We start from the raw sequence: 17,714 nt of genomic DNA on the forward strand, positions 1-17,714 counted from the left end.
ATAATAAAATGAATTAGATAGTATTAGCTTATGTGAATATATGATTACATAACCAGTGTAACTCTGCATCATGTACAACCAGAAGAATGAGAAGTTATACTCCATTTAGGTATGATGTGTCAAAATGCATTCTTCTGTCATGTACAACTAATTAGAACAAATTTTTTTTTTAAATCCAGCACTCGTTCATGTCAAAAACTTATCTATAATGACAAAAATCAGATACTTGTATGGAGATGGAAGGGCCTCAATAAAACTTTGGGGTGGTAAAAGTGCTTTATATCTTGATTGGAGAGGCTGTTACATGTGTGTATGTGTACCCCTGTCAAAACATCAAACTGAGCCAGGCGTGGTGGCACATGCCTGTTGTTTCAGCATCAGCACAAGTTTGCGACCAACCTAGGCAACACAGAAAGACCACATCCCCTGCAAAAAAAAAAAATCTGTCAAACTGTACAATTAAAATGTGCACATCCTATGTAACATAAATTTTACCTGAATAAAGTTTACTTTGAAAATAAGCTCTTCACACATCTTTACCCTGCTTTCAAAATCAAAGTATTATACAAAGTGTAAAATAGTTCTAGACATAATGAGAGGTGCACATTCAAAAGTGTAATTCGACATGAGTAAGTAAAGCCTTGTTTATTTTATTGAAAATGTGTTTGAAAGCAAAACTGAAACCATTGTAAGTATCAGGAGGGGAGCTCCTCACCGAGGCACCTGTTCCCCACAATGAAACTGAACTGGGTTCTCCATGGTATTCTTTCACTGGTAAAGTATTCTTGAACATTTTCAGGGATCTTTTTCCTTACACGTTCCACTACAAACTTTTCCTTTATTTAAATGATTAATAAGCGTCTCTCTCTTCAATGCAGAAGTCTGCCCTGCCCCAATCCATCTTCTTCTTTTCTTTCTTTTTTTTTTTTTTTTTTTTTTTTGCTTTTTTCTTTCTCATGAAGGATGTGGCCACAATTCTGTCTGTAATCCCAATACCCAGGATGTATGATTTCATGAAAAGACTTGTCTCTGCCTGAGCTGCTTCATGGCACTTTTTACCTCCTCATTCCTTAAGGTATAAATGAGAGGATTCAGCAAAGGGGTGACCACAGTGTAGAAGACAGACACCATCTTGTCAATGGAGAAGCTGGTGTCTGGCCGAGTGTAGAGGAAGATACATGGCCCAAAGAAAAGAGCGACCACCATGAAGTGGGCTGAGCAGGTAGACAGGGCTTTCCGACGTCCTTCAGCTGACTGCTTTCGAAGGGAAACCAGGATGACTGTGTAGGAAGTGACTAAAGCCAGGAAACAAGTGAGAGAGATGGTTCCACTATTGGACACGATCAGCATTCCTGTGAGGTACGTGTCTGTGCAGGCCAGCTTGATGACGGGAGGCACATCACAGAAGTAGCTGTCAATAATGTTGGGGCCACAGTAGGGCAGACGAATGGTCAAGAAGGTCTGCACTAGTGAGTGAACAGTGCCCCCCAACCAGAGAGCAAAGACAAGCTGTACGCAGACCCTCATGTTCATTACATTGGGGTAGTGTAATGGAGTGCAGATAGCTACGTAACGATCATACGCCATGATGGTCAACAGAAAGATCTCAGCACAGGCAAAAAGATGTAGGAAGAAGAGCTGTGCAATGCAGTTTTCAAAGGAAATGGTCTTTCTCTCCAAAAGCAAACCCTCCAGCATCTTAGGCACGGTGACAGATGAGTGGCAGATGTCAATTAAGGACAGATTGCTCAGGAAGAAATACATGGGGGTATGGAGACGTGGAGTAAAGAAAATGGTAACAATGATGAGAGTGTTCCCCAAAAGGGTGAGCGCATAAGTGATTGAGAATGCCACGAAAAACAGTATCTCCAGCACCCAGTTGTCAGTGAGTCCCAAGAAGACAAATTCAGGCACTCTTGTTTGGTTTAGAGCTCCCATCCAATGAGCTTTCCAAAGGAACTTGCAGGGGAAAGAGGGTGAAAGTTAATTTAACTTTGACATTATGGGAATGGAACTCATTGAAATGATATTGTGTTCCTGTATAAAATGCTTATTTATTAAGATGTTCCTATCTAAAATGCTTATTTATTATAAGGCTTATAGGATATAGGACTAACTTAATAATAATTATTACAACATGCCCACTACATATCAGGAGCCAGGCTAAGCACTTCATGTACACCATTCTATTTAGGCATAATTGCTCCTATCTTGCAGATGAGATCAGTGAGATTTGACAAGAATAAATAAACTCCCCCAAACCCTTACCCATTAGTTAAATGGCTCTTTTCATTTCAGACTAATCCATTGATAGAATCAAATTAACACTCCAAAAACATATAATCCCTAAATAAAATCACTCAGTATTTAACTTACTATCAAATTAAATGCACGTTCAAAACCTATAATGGTTTATTGCATGCTTAACTTTTTTAATGTGTTGTATTTTTTATTTGTTTTCTTCTCCCCAACCAAGCAATTTGCTCTGCTCCAGGCATGCTACCTCCACCTACCTATTTTTCAAAATCTTTGTTTTAATTTATTATTTTCCTTCCACTCAGAAAACACATCCTGTGGGAGGATGGGAAAGGGAAGAATAGAAGAAGCCCATTGGATTAAACAAAGGGGCATGAAGGGAAGGGAGTGGGAAGAGGAATAGGAAGGATAGTAGAATTAATCAGACATAACTTTCCTATCCTTGTATTTGAATACACAACCAGGGCAACTCCGCACCGTGTACAGCCACAAGAATAGGATCCTAATTAGAATAAATTTTACTCCATGTATGTATAATATGACAAAATTCAGTCTACTGTCATGTATATCTAAAAAAAAACAAATTTTTTAAAAAAAAGAAAAACATATCCTGTAACCAAGTATACTCTCCTCACCTCATTGCTAACTAATAAAATCGTATTCATCTTTTATCTTGGACTCTCTCAAAGAGCATAACCTTTAAGAAAACTTTCCTCATGTGACCAAAGCTTACCTTTTCCCTTTCATATTTCTTTTATGGTACTTGAGTGTAAAGGAAAGTAAAATAGAGATGTAATTTAGCTCACAATAAAATTAAACTTTTTCTTAAAAAGTAATAAACACATGTGATTTACTACTCACAGCACTCAGTAGATGTTTTACATGCAGCAAGTAGGCAAAAATATTTTTATTTCAACCAAACCAAATTTTAAAAAAGAATCCAATCCTTCCTTCAGAATGGTGTTAATAAGTTACTTAAATAACTTAATATTTTTAATAGTGTAATATGATTTGTCCTCTAGGAGATACTATTGTTCAAATACTAAAGTCATATTACCTCTAGTTCCATAGTGGTTGGCTGGCTAAAAACTATAACATTTTGGGAAATAATCATCACATATCACACAAGCAAAAAAAAACAAAAAGCACTCCATCCAATTAATTCACTTTTAGGAATCTCCTAAAGCATCCAAACACAGAAAAAGCAAAAATCAAGGAAACATTAACTATCATGTTATTTTTAAAAACCTAACAGTAGTGGAACTTGACTAGAATTGTATACAACCATTAAGAATGATAGTGATAACTAATTGAAATAATAATGATAGAAGGAGGTGAGTCGAGAACAGCAAGTCAATCAGGGCAGGAAAGAGAAGGTAAGGGAAGGTTCTGGGGAATGAGATTGATCAAAGGATGTTATATGCATGTACAAATATGGCAAAATGAATCCCACTGTTACATATAATTACAATGCAATAATTAAAATTTTCAATAGAAAGAATGATAGTGACAAAAGATTACCAACATGAAAAGACTTTGAAATATAATACATATAAGCTTTAATAATACATTCTCAACAATTTGAAATATATGTAGTGTATTGTTATCAAAAGACAAACAGCAAATCAGAAGAAAATATTAAAACATGAATGTCTAAAAATAGAAAACATTACTATCTTCAAGGATCTCAAAACTTGATAAGAAAAGACAAATGACTCAATTGAAAATGAGCAAAGAATTCAAATAGGAAAAGAAAAGGGAAACACTTGTGAGACGTAAATATGAATAAATGTTCAACTTTAGTAATACGTGAAAAAAATACATTTTGTCTTTCATCAAATTGACAAAACTATAAAGCACTCTTCACATGCTGCTACTAAAAATAAGTATTATTAAGACTCTTTGGAAAATAATCTGGCAGGACCAATTAAATTTTTAAATGTTTATAACTTTAGACCAAGGAATTTTAGTTCTAGGACTATGTTTTACAGAAATAAAGAAACTGGTAACTAAAGATACATTTTTAAGCATTTTTAGTAAAACAAGATATTGGAAACAAACTGAATGTTCATCAACAGAGGAATAGGTAAATACTTTTAATAGTATGGAGTATTATGGAGCCATTAATAAGAATGAGTTAGATCTATGTGTATTAACCTAAAGCAGTGATTCTCACATGGCTACATATTAAAACCACTTAAGGAATGTTTGCAAATTTTGATGCCCCAGGCTCACAATACATAATTCAGAATCTCTGGGAGTCGGATCCATCAGGACTGTTAAAGTTCCTTAATGATTCCAATATATAGTCAAAATCACAAATTACTAACTTGAAGGAATGTCAACAGCATATTGTCAAGTAAAAAGAGTTTATTATGAAAACATTTTACACCTGGAAGAAGGAATAAAAGAATGAATGAAAAAAAGAAATAAAGGAAGGAGTCAGAGATTTGTGGGTATGTACACACATATACATAAATGTGATGCATCTATGTATGTACGTACCCTTGAACAAATTCAAATATATTTGTGGATTCATGAATTATGTTTGTACATATTTAATCCTAAAGGATAAAAGATAGATAGTGAAGAATACACACCAATTTTAACATAGGTTACCTCCTGAAGGGTGGAATTGAAAAGAATATTAAAGTTTTATTAATTTTCACATTATATTCTGTAATTATTTAAGTTTATGTATTAAGCATGATTTTTAAAAAACCAAAGTATTAAAAGAATGCATAGGAGAAAAGAACAGGAAATTAAATTTCTGATTTTGTGGAATTATAAGCAATTTTTCCCTTCTGTGTCTAAGAGATTATGTTTTGAGTATTTTTACTCTTTGTTTTTTGGTTTGTTTGTTTGTGGATTTTTAATGGATTGGGAATTGAATCCAAGGCTTTGTTCATACTAGGCCAGCACCCTACCACTGAGCTACTGAGGATCTTTCCCATATACTCTTGGTCAGCAATGTATTAAAACAGAGAAACAAGAACTTTTTTACTTTCAATGAGAAAGAAAAAGACATAAGCTATTCATAAAAATATATACAGTGCATTCAAGTGACTGATCTTTAGCGTTTACTTCCATGAACCTTAGTTTTCTGAGCTATAAAATGGGAACTAAATCTATTTCTTCTGTATAATTATATATACATATATCTGAATATATATATATATATATATACATACACACACACATATATATATGTATGAATGACGACTGAGTCTCTTGTTGGAAGGACTGAAAAGCAGGGAATGGGGAGAATTTCAGGCTTCAGGGTCTCCATGGCACAGAAGATCATCATTAAAAATTGAAGCTCATCGTGCACATTTTACTTTTGTAGAAAAATCTAACAGGTAGTATGAATCTTGGGATACGCCTAAATTTACAAAACCAAGATAATCCCCTTGATGTCCCTAGGCTGTTTCCCAGCAGCAGATGGCATCTGTTACATCTTCGTTACCAGAGCAACCTATACAGTGTTAGCGGAAAAAAGGAGTTTTAGTTCTAGATTTTGACTCTGAGATTATTTAACTTGGGAAAAATAGCTTGGCCTTTCTGGCCTTCATTTTTCACATCTGTACAAATAAAAGTACTCAACCCTGCTTCATAGAACTGTAACAGAAAAGCTTAACATATTGCCTGCACTTGAAGTGCATAAAAATTTGGTCATTTTCATTGATAACTAAGACAACCCTGAGAAAAAATGTCGAATAAAGTTTCCCTAAGTGAAAATGTAGGTCATGTAAGTTTCGGCAGCCTAAAACCCAGGCCATGAAAAGCAGATGAAAGATAAATGAGGGAATGGGGATGTAACTCAGTGGTAGATCCTTGCCTAACACACTGAGACCCTGGGTTCCATCACCAGCACCAAACAACAAAAAAAAGAAGGAAGTTAACAAGATTAAGTGAGTGTCAGAGCAGGATCTTAGCACATGAAAAATTATTCCCTCAGATCTTCTCTTGGCTCTCCTTTCCCAATGTTAAGGTCCCAGATATCTCTCATGGAGACCTTCCTGATTGTTACAAAGAACAAAAAAACACCTCCCGATTACACATTACCTGGTTCATCTTCTTTATAGCACTGGATTTATCCAAACTATTTGCATGCATGAATTATCGTCTGCCTCTCCAAATATTAACCCCTTGAAGGCAGGGGCTAGGCCGGTCTTTAAGGCCACTTCCCCAACACTTGGGTTCATTAGGGGATGAGATCCCAACAGTCAGCCCACAATATTTTTGTCAGTGACTAAGATCCTACTCCAGGAGAATAGAAGCCACTGCAGAAATGCTGAGCAGTTTCTACCCTAAAGATTTGTTTTTTAAAAAAAAAAACACACATAATTGAAAATGATAAACAAGAATACAGTTCCTGTTGAAAGTGGAGACTTATCACCTTCTTCTGTTTTTTGTTGTTGTTGTTGTTGTTGTTGTTTGTTTGATTGTTTGTTGAGTTTTTTGCAAGGAGTTACTAGGATTAGACCCATGGCCCTGAGCATATATGTGCTTTATGCCTAAACTACATCACTAGCCCCTGGTATTTTAAGATTATATTCTGTTTGTTTATTTTGCAGTACTAGGGATCAAACTCAGGGCCTCCTACATCCTAGACAAGCGCTATATCACTAAGCTACATCGCTCTCCCTTAAGATTTTATTCTGCCAGCCAGATGCCTTGGTGTACACCTATAATCCCAGTGACTCAGGAGGCTGAGACAGGAGAACAAGTTTGAGGCCAGCCTTAGCAATTTAGCAAGACCCTCAGCAACTTAGCAATACTCTGTCTCAAAATAAAATAAAAAGGGCTGGGGGTGAAGCTCAGTGGTAAAGCACCTCTGGGTTCAATCCCCAGTATACCCAAACAAAAAAAAATTTTTTAAAGATTCTATTCTTCTAAGAGTCGAATAGTAGCTCCTTCAACCTTTCCCTCACAACTTTGTCTACTTCACCATTCTTTCCCAGTCCTTGACCTCCATCATACTAGTTTTTTCTTCTCTTTCCTATCCCCTGAAAGTTTTTTTAAAATAATAATCTAGATAGCTTAGGAAGCATAATAAAAATTTTGGAAAAGTGAGTTGTGTTGGAATGGACCATAAACCTGAGGAAAAGAAATGTGCCCACAAAGATGTTGTTAGTGACATCTGAGCAGTGCTGTGTTTCTGTGAACACATCAATTTTGACTCTTTGAATCACCCAGTGAACACACAGATGAATAACTTGACAGATGGAGTCTTTCATATAGAAAGAAGTTAAATGTAGGGCTTGCAAAATAAGGATATTAAGTAGAAAATACAAAATTCAAATCCTTGAGTTAAAAATGCCTCTTTGAGGCTGAGGATATAACTCAGCAGTAGAGTACACAAAGCCCTGGGTTCAACCCCCAGCACAGAAAGAAAGAAAGATCTGCTTCTTTTTTTTAATTTTTTTTATTCAGTACTAGGATGGAACCCAGGACCTTGCACATGCTAGGTACATGCTGTATCAATGAGTAACATCCCTTATTATTTTTTGAGACAGGATTTCACTAACTTGTCCAAGCTGACCTTAAACTTGCGATTCTCCTGCCTCAATCTCCCCAATAGGTGGCATTACAGGTGTGCACCACCAGACCTGGTAAAAGTCTTTTTTATTGACTTAGTAGTAGTAGACCACCACTCACAGAGAGCTCAAAGAACTGAAAAGCCGCAAATGCAACTGTATTAGTAGCAAACAAATGCTGCCCATCCAGTCCTCTGACACCTTTGTTCCTCTGTTCTCCAAGTCTCCAACTGAACTCACCCCTCTAGGTGGTCAGTATCTTCTACCCTCAACTTGCTGAACCTGGACTTTTGGCCTCTGCTTCTCTTGGCTTGACCCTTACCTTAACACCACATTCATCTGGACATAAGTTCTTCTTAGAAAATCAGCATGACTACATAAAGAAAAATCTAATGGGAGGAATACCCATAGTCCCACAACCTAGCTTGATTGTTATTATCATACTGTAGACTTTAATTTGTTCTATTTTTATTACAAACACACGATTTTATATTCTATTTTTCACTCTTTTTTAAAATATTTATTTTTTAGTTATAGGTGGACACAATATCTTTATTTTATTTTTATGTGTTACTGAGAATCCAATCCGGTGCCTCATGCATGGAAGGAGAGCATTCTATCTCTGAGCCAAAACTCCAGCCCTTCACTCAGTCTTTTAAGCATGTGTCTAAATGACATTTCATCATGTGCATATACGTATCAGAATGTACCTACCCCTTGCCCCCTGTGCTGTCATGATGTTTCTACTTTCATTATTAAAAATAATAATATAGCCAGGTATGGTGGCACGCACATGTAATTCCAGTGTCTTGTGAGGCTGAGACAGGAGGATCATGAGTTCAAAGCCAGCCTCAGCAAAAGCAAAACACTAAGCAACTCAGTGAAAACCTGTCTCTAAATGAAATACAAAATAGGGCTGGGGATGTGGCTCAGTGGTTGAGTGCCCCTGGATTCAACCCCCAATACCAAAATAATAATAACAATGGTAATAATAATAATAATAATAATAATAATAATAATAATCTGTCTTTAACATAAACAGGGAGAAATCCTCTGAACACAGTTCAGAGCTGGGGTTGTGGCTCAGTGGTGGAGCGCTTCGAGGTACTCAGCACCACATAAAATAAATAAAGGTATTGTGTTTATCTATACCTAAAAGAAAATGTATTTTAAAAAAAAACACACACACACAGTTCAGGGCTGGGGATGTAGCTCAGTGGCAGAGTGCTTGCCTGGCATGTGTGAGGCACTGGGTTCAATCCTCAGCACTACATAAAAATAAACAAATAAAATAAAAGTATTGTGTCTGTCTACAAAAACAAAACAAAAAAATTTAACACAGTTCATACCATGTCATTCTACTAATCAAAGACTCTCAATGGCTTCCTATTCATTCATTGTAAAAGTAAAGTCTTCACAGTGACTAAATGATACAGATATCCATCACCTCTATGACCTTCTTGTCTCCTACCTCTCTCCACTTTGTTGCTTCGCTCGGCTCCAGCTCTTATTCTCATCAGTAGTCCTCAAATACTTGAAGCACAGTCCCACATTAGGACCTTTGCACTCACTGCCTTCTTCCTCTATTCAGATTCTCTTCCCCAGATATCCCATAGTCAGCTCCCTCACCTCTTACTGTCTTTGCCCAAACATCACTTTCTCAGTTTATGTCGATGCATGTATTTAAAACTGAAACCCACCCAGAATCCCCAGCACTTACAATTTTTCTTACCTTGATCTACTTTTTTCTTTTTAAAAGCACCAATCACCTTCTAGAATACTATGTAATTCATTTATGTAATTAGCTTATTGTTTATTATTTTTCTGTATCCTGCTACCAGAAAGTAAATGTGACAAAGGCAGGGATCTTTTTTTCATTCAATGAAATAGCCAAAGTTTCTAGGAAAGTGCATGGTAGTAACTCCAAAAATGCTTCTGAAAGATTAAAACTTCTCCAATATTATAAATTATTCATTTAGGAGTACATTACTATAAGTGAATTTACTAGCTCAAAATTTGTGTCCCAAACTACAATGTTGCTAAACAGATTTCCAAAGTATAAGCAGAGGTAAGTAATTCACTTGGGTCACTCAGTCAGCAAGTGGCTGAAATGGAATTTGAACTTTCCAGCACCCACACCCTCAGCCACTCTGCCATGCTGCTTAAAATAGACTAAGTAAAAAACAAACAAACATAAAGTGGCCTTTAGGAGAAACAAGAGTCAACTATGCACCCCTTGAAGGAAGGGAAATATCGAATTCATTTCCAATCTACATAGTAAAGTACTTGGCACATAGGAGAAACTCACTCAGTATTTGCTAATTGGAAAAAAAAGTTAAACATTACAAATAAGAAACAAAAAGTTCTGAATTTTGTGGGACAAGTTGATCTGTGAATCAAAGTGATTCTCCATGTTTTTAGACCATAAGTAGAACTCTAATCTGCAATGGGGCAATTGAACTACAAAGACTAGAATCCCCAATGGACGTTGAGTATTGTACCTATTGGTGTGTGCTGTGTGTATTGGTTTTTGTCAAACAGGACGGAGGTCAATGAAAATTTGTTCCTTTCTCTCCTTTTGCTGCCTTTGTATCTCTCTCCCACAAGCTCTGGAATTACTTGTTCCACAGTGTAGACAGGAACAACTTTCCTTTTTTGAAATCACTCCTCCGGGCTGGAGTTGTGGCTCAGAGGCAGAATGCTCACCTAGCCTGCGTGAGATACTGGGTTCGATACTCAGCACCCCATAAAAATAAAATAAAGATATTGTGTCCACCTATCACTAAAAAATAAACATCTTTTTAAAAAGAAAGAAAGAAAGAAATCACTCCTCTGAAAAGTATAGTGACTGGCCAGGGATCAGACTCCTTCACTTTCAGGCTCCCCAGTTTAACCCTACTGGTTCTTCCTCTCATCAAAACCATCCCAAACCCTACCTGTCTCTGCTTCCTTTCTCTGTTTCAATCTGATCTCTATTTCAGCACTGCAGGCTCAACCCTTGGCAAGAACACACCTCAAGAAAGCTCCTTTTGCTCATAGGAACATGAGTTTCCATCATGGACTGCCATTTTAGCTTCAAATGTATCTGTAAAATTCTGAGTTGCTGAGACTTGCCTAGATGGATATGTTATGAGAGAACGGCCGGCCTTCGGTGATTGGAATGTCAGGGCTTAAACCCTAAAGAAGAAACAAGGTAGATGTTTTAAACTTTTAACAGCTTTATTTCCCTAATAAAATGGAGTGCAGCTGCATTTCAGGGATGTTTGATGGCTTGCCCAGCTTTTGCATGGCAGGTTTGGAACTGCATTCTAATCTCCTAGGTCTTTCCACTACTCAGAAGTTGGCTTCAGAGTTGACTTAGGTTGAATTTTGAATTTTAGTATATTGTGTTTTGTTTCTTTTTAAAGATTTTATCCTTTTCAGCCTATTGTATCCCATTTTTTTTAATTTTTTTTAAAGACTTGAGGCTTCACAGTATATAAGGAGATTTTTTTTTTTTTTGGTTGCAAATCAAAACAGGGAAAGGAAACTCTGAGAAAAATTTCCCTGAGCTTTCAGAGGTGAAGGTTGTTTAGGACAACAACCAAATGATGTCCTCATCGCTGCTTACAGAAAAAGCCTTCAACATCATGTAACAGGGATGTAGTCATGGTGAGTTATGTCCCAGAGAGTAACCTTGAATAGAGAAGCCCAGGATGGACTGAAAAAAATCACCATGCCTCAGCTGGAGTCCTTGTCTTCTCCAGAAATTCCTGGGGATTGAACCCAGGAGTGTTCTACCACTGATCTAAACCCCAGTCCTCCTTTCTTATTTTATTTTGAGACAGGATCTCACTAAGTACCCAATCTGACCTTGAACTTGTGGTGGTCCTCCTGCCTCAGCTTCCCAAATTGCTGAAATTACAGGTGTGTGCCACCACACCCAACTTTGAATCTGATCTTTATGCTGACTTTCAGAGCACAGAAAGGTTGGATTTTCTATAGTGACAGTAAGGAGTCCCTTGCAGATATAGATATAGATAGATATAAAATATTATATAGTGTTTATATATATATATATATATATATATATATATATATATATCCACACTCACTGTGTGTGTGTGTGTGTGTGTGTGTGTATGTGTGTGTAGAAAGGTACCTTCATAGAAATTGGGGTTGGGGTTGTGGCTTAGTGGTAGAGAACTTGTCTAGCATGCGTGAGGCACTGGATTCAATCCCCAGCACCACATAAAAACAAATAAAATAAAGGTATTGTGTCTACCTACAGCTAAAATATTATTTTTAAAATGCTGATCCTAAAGACAGAAGAGAAGTTAAAATAACTCTAAATTAAAAGACCCTCTGTTGAACTTCTAAACATACATTTATGCAGACAAGTGGCTGGAATTGGGTCTTGCTCAGTGCCATGCACATAGTTGCAGACATGTGTAGACCCACAGATGATTGGTAAAGTAAGCAATGCCAGTAAAAAGGTGGTAAGCTGGGATTGGGGCTCAATGGTAGGTCACTTGCCCAGCATGTGAGGCCCTGGGTTTAATCCCAGTACCACATTAAAAAGAAAAAGGGAAAAAACAGATGGTAAAACTTACCACTTTTCTCCAATTGTGTAGGGATAGCTCAGCTAATAGCTATATTATTATGTTCTTTCATTCACTTTTTTTGGTACTGAGGATCAACCCAGGGCCTTGTGCATGCAAGACAAGCACTCTGCCAACTGAGCTACATCCCCATCCCCTCATTCACTTTTCTCATAATTGCTTTCATAAATAAAACACAAGAAGGAAAATATTTTTTTAAATAAAATGTGCTTTAATTTGGGTATTAGTAATGGGGCTTTTATTTAATAGTTTCGCCCTTTAAGATTGGTCCCTGGATTTTTTAAATTCTATTTCTTTTTTGCAAATTTTGGCTTGTTATTTCAAACTATTTTTTCTTTTTTCTGGACAACTAAGGTAGAGTTAAGTCTACTTGCCACTTTAAGCAGTAGCTATCAGGGGCACCTTTAGAACTTCCCAGAATCTGTTACTCAAATGTCAGACATTAAGTCAACAAATATTTTTCTTAGAAGGAAAGCACTTATTTCTAGGTAATATGAGTAAACAGCATACCACAGGGGATATGACCATACATTAATATTAAGTTTAAGTTTTTGTGCTAAGAAAATATAAGTTCTTAAGGAGTTCATGTCAAATCAAAGCCAGGTAGTTCTATTGCTGCCCAGTTGAATTAATAAACATTATGTGAAGACTATTTCATAAGTTAATATACCTAAACTTTTAGAATCTGCTTCTTTTTATGACTTTAACTCATATATCACATCTCTGAATACACTAAATATATTATGGAAAGCAGGTTATAATTGTATTTGTTTACTTACTATGACTGGATAATATTATGTGTCAGTTTGGCTAGGCCATGGTAACCCAAATGTTTAGTCAAACAGTGACGCAGATGTTTCTATAAGGGTATTCTTTAAATGCGATTAAAATGTATATCAGCAGTCTGTGAGTAAAGCAGATTACCCTCCATAATTTGGGTAGACTTTATCCAGTGGAAAGCCTTAAGAGAAAAGACTGGGTTTTCAAGGGAAAAAAAAAATTCCACCTTCAGGCCACCTTCAATCTGTGGCATTTACTCCTGCTGAAATTTCGAGGTTGCCTGCCTGCTTTGCTGGTTTTGGACTTGCCAGGTCTCTCTATTCCCCGCCACCCCACTCCCCATCTTCCCCCTCTGAAACTTTGCTTCTATTTCTCTAAGAACTTTAACACTAGTACCTTTTTCACAATGGTCTTAAAGATGGGAACGTGGTGAAAGTTAGGTATATAGGAAGGCCGCTGTTCACTTAACTTTAGGGAGAAAAACTTCTCTTGAGGACCATATGATCTCCTTTCTCCTTTCCTCAACACATCCACCTTAAATAAGTAACAATAATCTCTTTATAAAAGTGAGACAGCAGAAGCATAAGAAAACTCATAATCATCAAATGAATCAACCCAGTAGCTCTATTAAATTCTAGATCTCTTTTAAGGTCCAAAGCAATGTACTTCAATGTACAATTAGTAACATATGTCTATAGACAAGAACTATGCCTCTTACTTGTTTAAAATAAATATGCCAACTCACAACAGACACAATCTATTCCATACCTCCTCTAATGATTCAATCCTCTTCTTATACCCTGATACAGAAGCCTGTGATGTAAAATCATAGAGCACAAAATTCTGCTAAGGGTAAATTTCAGGGTTGAAAGCTTTGTGGTTTTTATCCATCTGACATAAGATTATAAAGCAATCATTGCATGACTATAATTGAACATGCCATCAAAGAATGCTCAGGGGTATTATTAAAAGTTTTCCCTATCATTGCACTTCCTGCTATTAGTCTTACTCATTTAGTAATTTAATAAGTGGACAATAAACCCAGCAGTCTCTAAACATGGAAGAGCTCCAAACCCTTGGCAATTACCATAGCATCAGTTTGTGTAGCCACTGTGCTAACCTATACAGAACACAGCAGGGATTCAAAGTCCATGAACAGTGAAACTTCAGCTTTGACCCCCTAAGTGAGTGCCAATCCACAGATACCCAGAATACCTTTCCAGAAATAGTTGATTGACACTTCTTCATTCATTTTGTCCACTTCTTGAGCAAATACTTAAAGTAAAAAAATAATAATAATCTCCATACCTTACAGATTTTCTAGGTAAGGAATCTCTACAAATGAGGCAAAAGTATCACAATGTTTGCAACTAATTGGTTTTTAAGTCTCTTTAAAAGTGTTGACTACTTAAAACCAAAGTAATAATAATGTTTTGTGGAATTTGTCACATGCAGGAGGAAAATATAAGAAGATAATAACAAAAAGACTGGGAAAAAGAAAACAGACATTTGAAAAGTTCTTAAACAGACAATAGTATAATATGTTTTGAAGGTATATTTTATTAGAGAAGTACATTTTAAATCTCAGAGCTAAAATAAAGTGGCATAGTTATAAAGATGATATTTTATACTGGGTATAAAATAAAATATAAAAACACTCTATATGAAAAGAAAAATAACACAAAGTAAATAGAAGACAAATAGCAAAATGATCACTCCAGTTGTATCAATAATCACATTAGACGAAAGTGGTACAATTTGTATACAGAATAAATTGAGTCTTTTTTTTATTGTTGGTCGTTCAAAACATTACATAGTTCTTAATATATCATATTTCCCAGTTTGATTCAAGTGGGTTATTAACTCCCAATTTTACCCCCTATACAGCTTGCTGTATCACATCAGTTACCCTTCCATTGCCATTATAGTGACTGATGTATTCTGCTGTCTATCCTATTCTCTACTATCCCCCCTCCCCTCCCCTCCCCTCCCCTTTTCTCTCTCTACCCCCTCTACTGTAAATCATTTCTTCCACTTGTATTATCTTGTCTTACCCCTTCTTTCCTCTTATATGTACTTTTGTATAACCCTGAGGATCGCCTTCCATTTCCATGCGATTTCCCTTCTCACTCCCTTTCCCTCCCACCTCTCATCCCTGTTTAATGTTAACCTTCTTCCCAAGCTCTTCATCCCTACCCTGTCCTTGGTTACTCCCCTTATATCAAAGGAGTCATTTGGCATTTGTTTTTTAAAGATTGGCTAGCTTCACTTAGCATAATCTGCTCTAATGCCATCCATTTCCCTCCAAATTCTATGATTTTGTCATTTTTTAATGCAGAGTAATACTCCATTGTGTATAAATGCCACATTTTTTTATCCATTCATCTATTGAAGGGCATCTAGGTTGGTTCCACAATCTTGCTATCGTGAATTGTGCTGCTATGAACATCGATGTAGCAGTGTCCCTGTAGCATGCTCTTATTAGGTCTTTAGGGAATAGACCGAGAAGGGGAATAGCTGGGTCAAATGGTGGTTCCATTCCCAGCTTTCCAAGAAATCTCCATACTGCTTTCCAAATTGGCTGCACCAATTTGCAGTCCCACCAACAATGAACAAGTGTACCCTTTTCCCCACATCCTCTCCAGCACTTGTTGTTGTTGGACTTCATGATGGCTGCCAATCTTACTGGAGTGAGATGGTATCTTAGGGTGGTTTTGATTTGCATTTCTCTGACTGCTAGAGATGGTGACCATTTTTTCATGTACTTGTTGATTGATTGTATGACCTCCTCTGAGAAGTGTCTGTTCAGGTCCTTGGCCCATTTGTTGATTGGGTTATTTGTTATCTTATTGTCTAATTTTTTGAGTTATTTGTATACTCTGGATATTAGGGCTCTATCTGAAGTGTGTGGAGTAAAGATTTGTTCCCAGGATGTAGGCTCCCTGTTTATCTCTCTTATTGTTTCTTTTGCTGAGAAAAAACTTTTTAGTTTGAGTAAGTCCCATTTGTTGATTCTAGTTGTTAACTCTTGCGCTATGGGTGTCCTATTGAGGAATTTGGAGCCCGATCCCACAGTATGTAGATCATAACCAACTTTTTCTTCTATCAGACGCCGTGTCTCTTATCAAGCTCCTTGATCCATTTTGAGTTAACTTTTGTGCATGGCGAGAGAAAGGGATTCAGATTCATTTTGATGCAAATGGATTTCCAGTTTTCCCAGCACCATTTGTTGAAGATGCCATCCTTCCTCCATTGCGTGCTTTTAGCCCCTTTATCAAATATAAGATAGTAGTAGTTTTGTGGATTGGTTACTGTGTCCTCTATTCTGTACCATTGGTCCACCCGCATGTTTTGGTACCAGTACCATGCTGTTTTTGTTACTATTGCTCTGTAGTATAGTTTGAAGTCTGGTATCGCTATACCGCCTGATTCACTCTTCCTGCTTAGCATTGTTTTAGCTATTCTGGGTCTTTTGTTATTCCATATGAATTTCATGATTGTTTTATCTATTTCTACAAGAAATGCTGTTGGGATTTTGATTGGCATTGCATTGAACTTATAGAGGACTTTTGGTAATATCGCCATTTTGATGATGTTAGTTCTGCCTATCCATGAACAGGGTATATTTTTCCATCTTCTAAGGTCTTCTTCAATATCTCTCTTTAGGGTTCTGTAGTTTTCATTGTATAAGTCTTTCACCTCTTTTGTTAGGTTGATTCCTAGGTATTTTATTTTGGGGGGGGATATTGTGAATGGAGTAGTTGTCCTCATTTCCGTTTCAGAGGATTTGTCGCTGATATACAGGAATGCATTTGATTTATGCGTGTTGATCTTATATCCTGCCACTTTGCTGAATTCATTTATTAGCTCTAATAGTTTCTTTGTAGACCCTTTTGGGTCTGCTAGGTATAGAATCATGTCATCTGCAAATAGTGATAATTTACGTTCTTCTTTTCCTATTTTTATGCCTTTAATTTCTTTCGTCTAATTGCTCTGGCCAGTGTTTCCAGGACTATGTTGAACAGAAGTGGTGAGAGAGGGCATCCCTGTCTTGTACCAGATCTTAGAGGGAATGCCTTCAATTTTTCTCCATTCAGAATGATGCTGGCCTGTGGCTTATCATAGATTGCTTTTACAATGTTGAGGTATGTTCCCGTTATCCCTAATTTTTCTAGAGTTTTAAACATAAAGGGATGCTGTACTTTGTCGAACGCTTTTTCTGCATCTATCGAGATGATCATATGGTTCTTATTTTTAAGTCTATTGATGTGGTGAATAACATTTATTGATTTCCATATATTGAACCAGCCTTGCATCCCAGGGATGAATCCTACTTGATCATGGTGTATAATTTTTTTGATATGTTTTTGAATCCGATTTGCCAGAATTTTATTGAGGATTTTTGCATCTAGGTTCATTAGAGATATTGGTCTGTAGTTTTCTTTCTTTGAAGTGTCTTTGTCTGGTTTAGGCATCAGGGTGATGTTGGCCTCGTAGAATGAATTTGGAAGTTCTCCCTCTTTTTCTATTTCCTGAA

The 17,714-nt window shown here is 36.6% G+C and overlaps 1 protein-coding gene across 1 annotated transcript; it reads right to left on the bottom strand.

Moving 5' to 3' along the window:
* Positions 1-1,011: 1,011 nt before the first annotated feature.
* On the bottom strand, positions 1,012-1,938 carry Or4e2 (olfactory receptor family 4 subfamily E member 2). Its single transcript, XM_005342164.3, has one exon. The coding sequence runs from the start codon at positions 1,936-1,938 to the stop codon at positions 1,012-1,014; it is 927 nt and encodes a 308-aa protein (XP_005342221.2).
* Positions 1,939-17,714: the final 15,776 nt, after the last annotated feature.

Source organism: Ictidomys tridecemlineatus, chromosome 5 (genome assembly GCF_052094955.1).
Source record: "Ictidomys tridecemlineatus isolate mIctTri1 chromosome 5, mIctTri1.hap1, whole genome shotgun sequence".
NCBI lineage: Eukaryota > Metazoa > Chordata > Mammalia > Rodentia > Sciuridae > Ictidomys > Ictidomys tridecemlineatus.

What these genes read in the sequence shown, in the direction of transcription:
- Or4e2 (XM_005342164.3), bottom strand. Translation starts at nt 1,938, where the DNA reads ATGGGAGCTCTAAACCAAACAAGAGTGCCTGAATTTGTCTTCTTGGGA.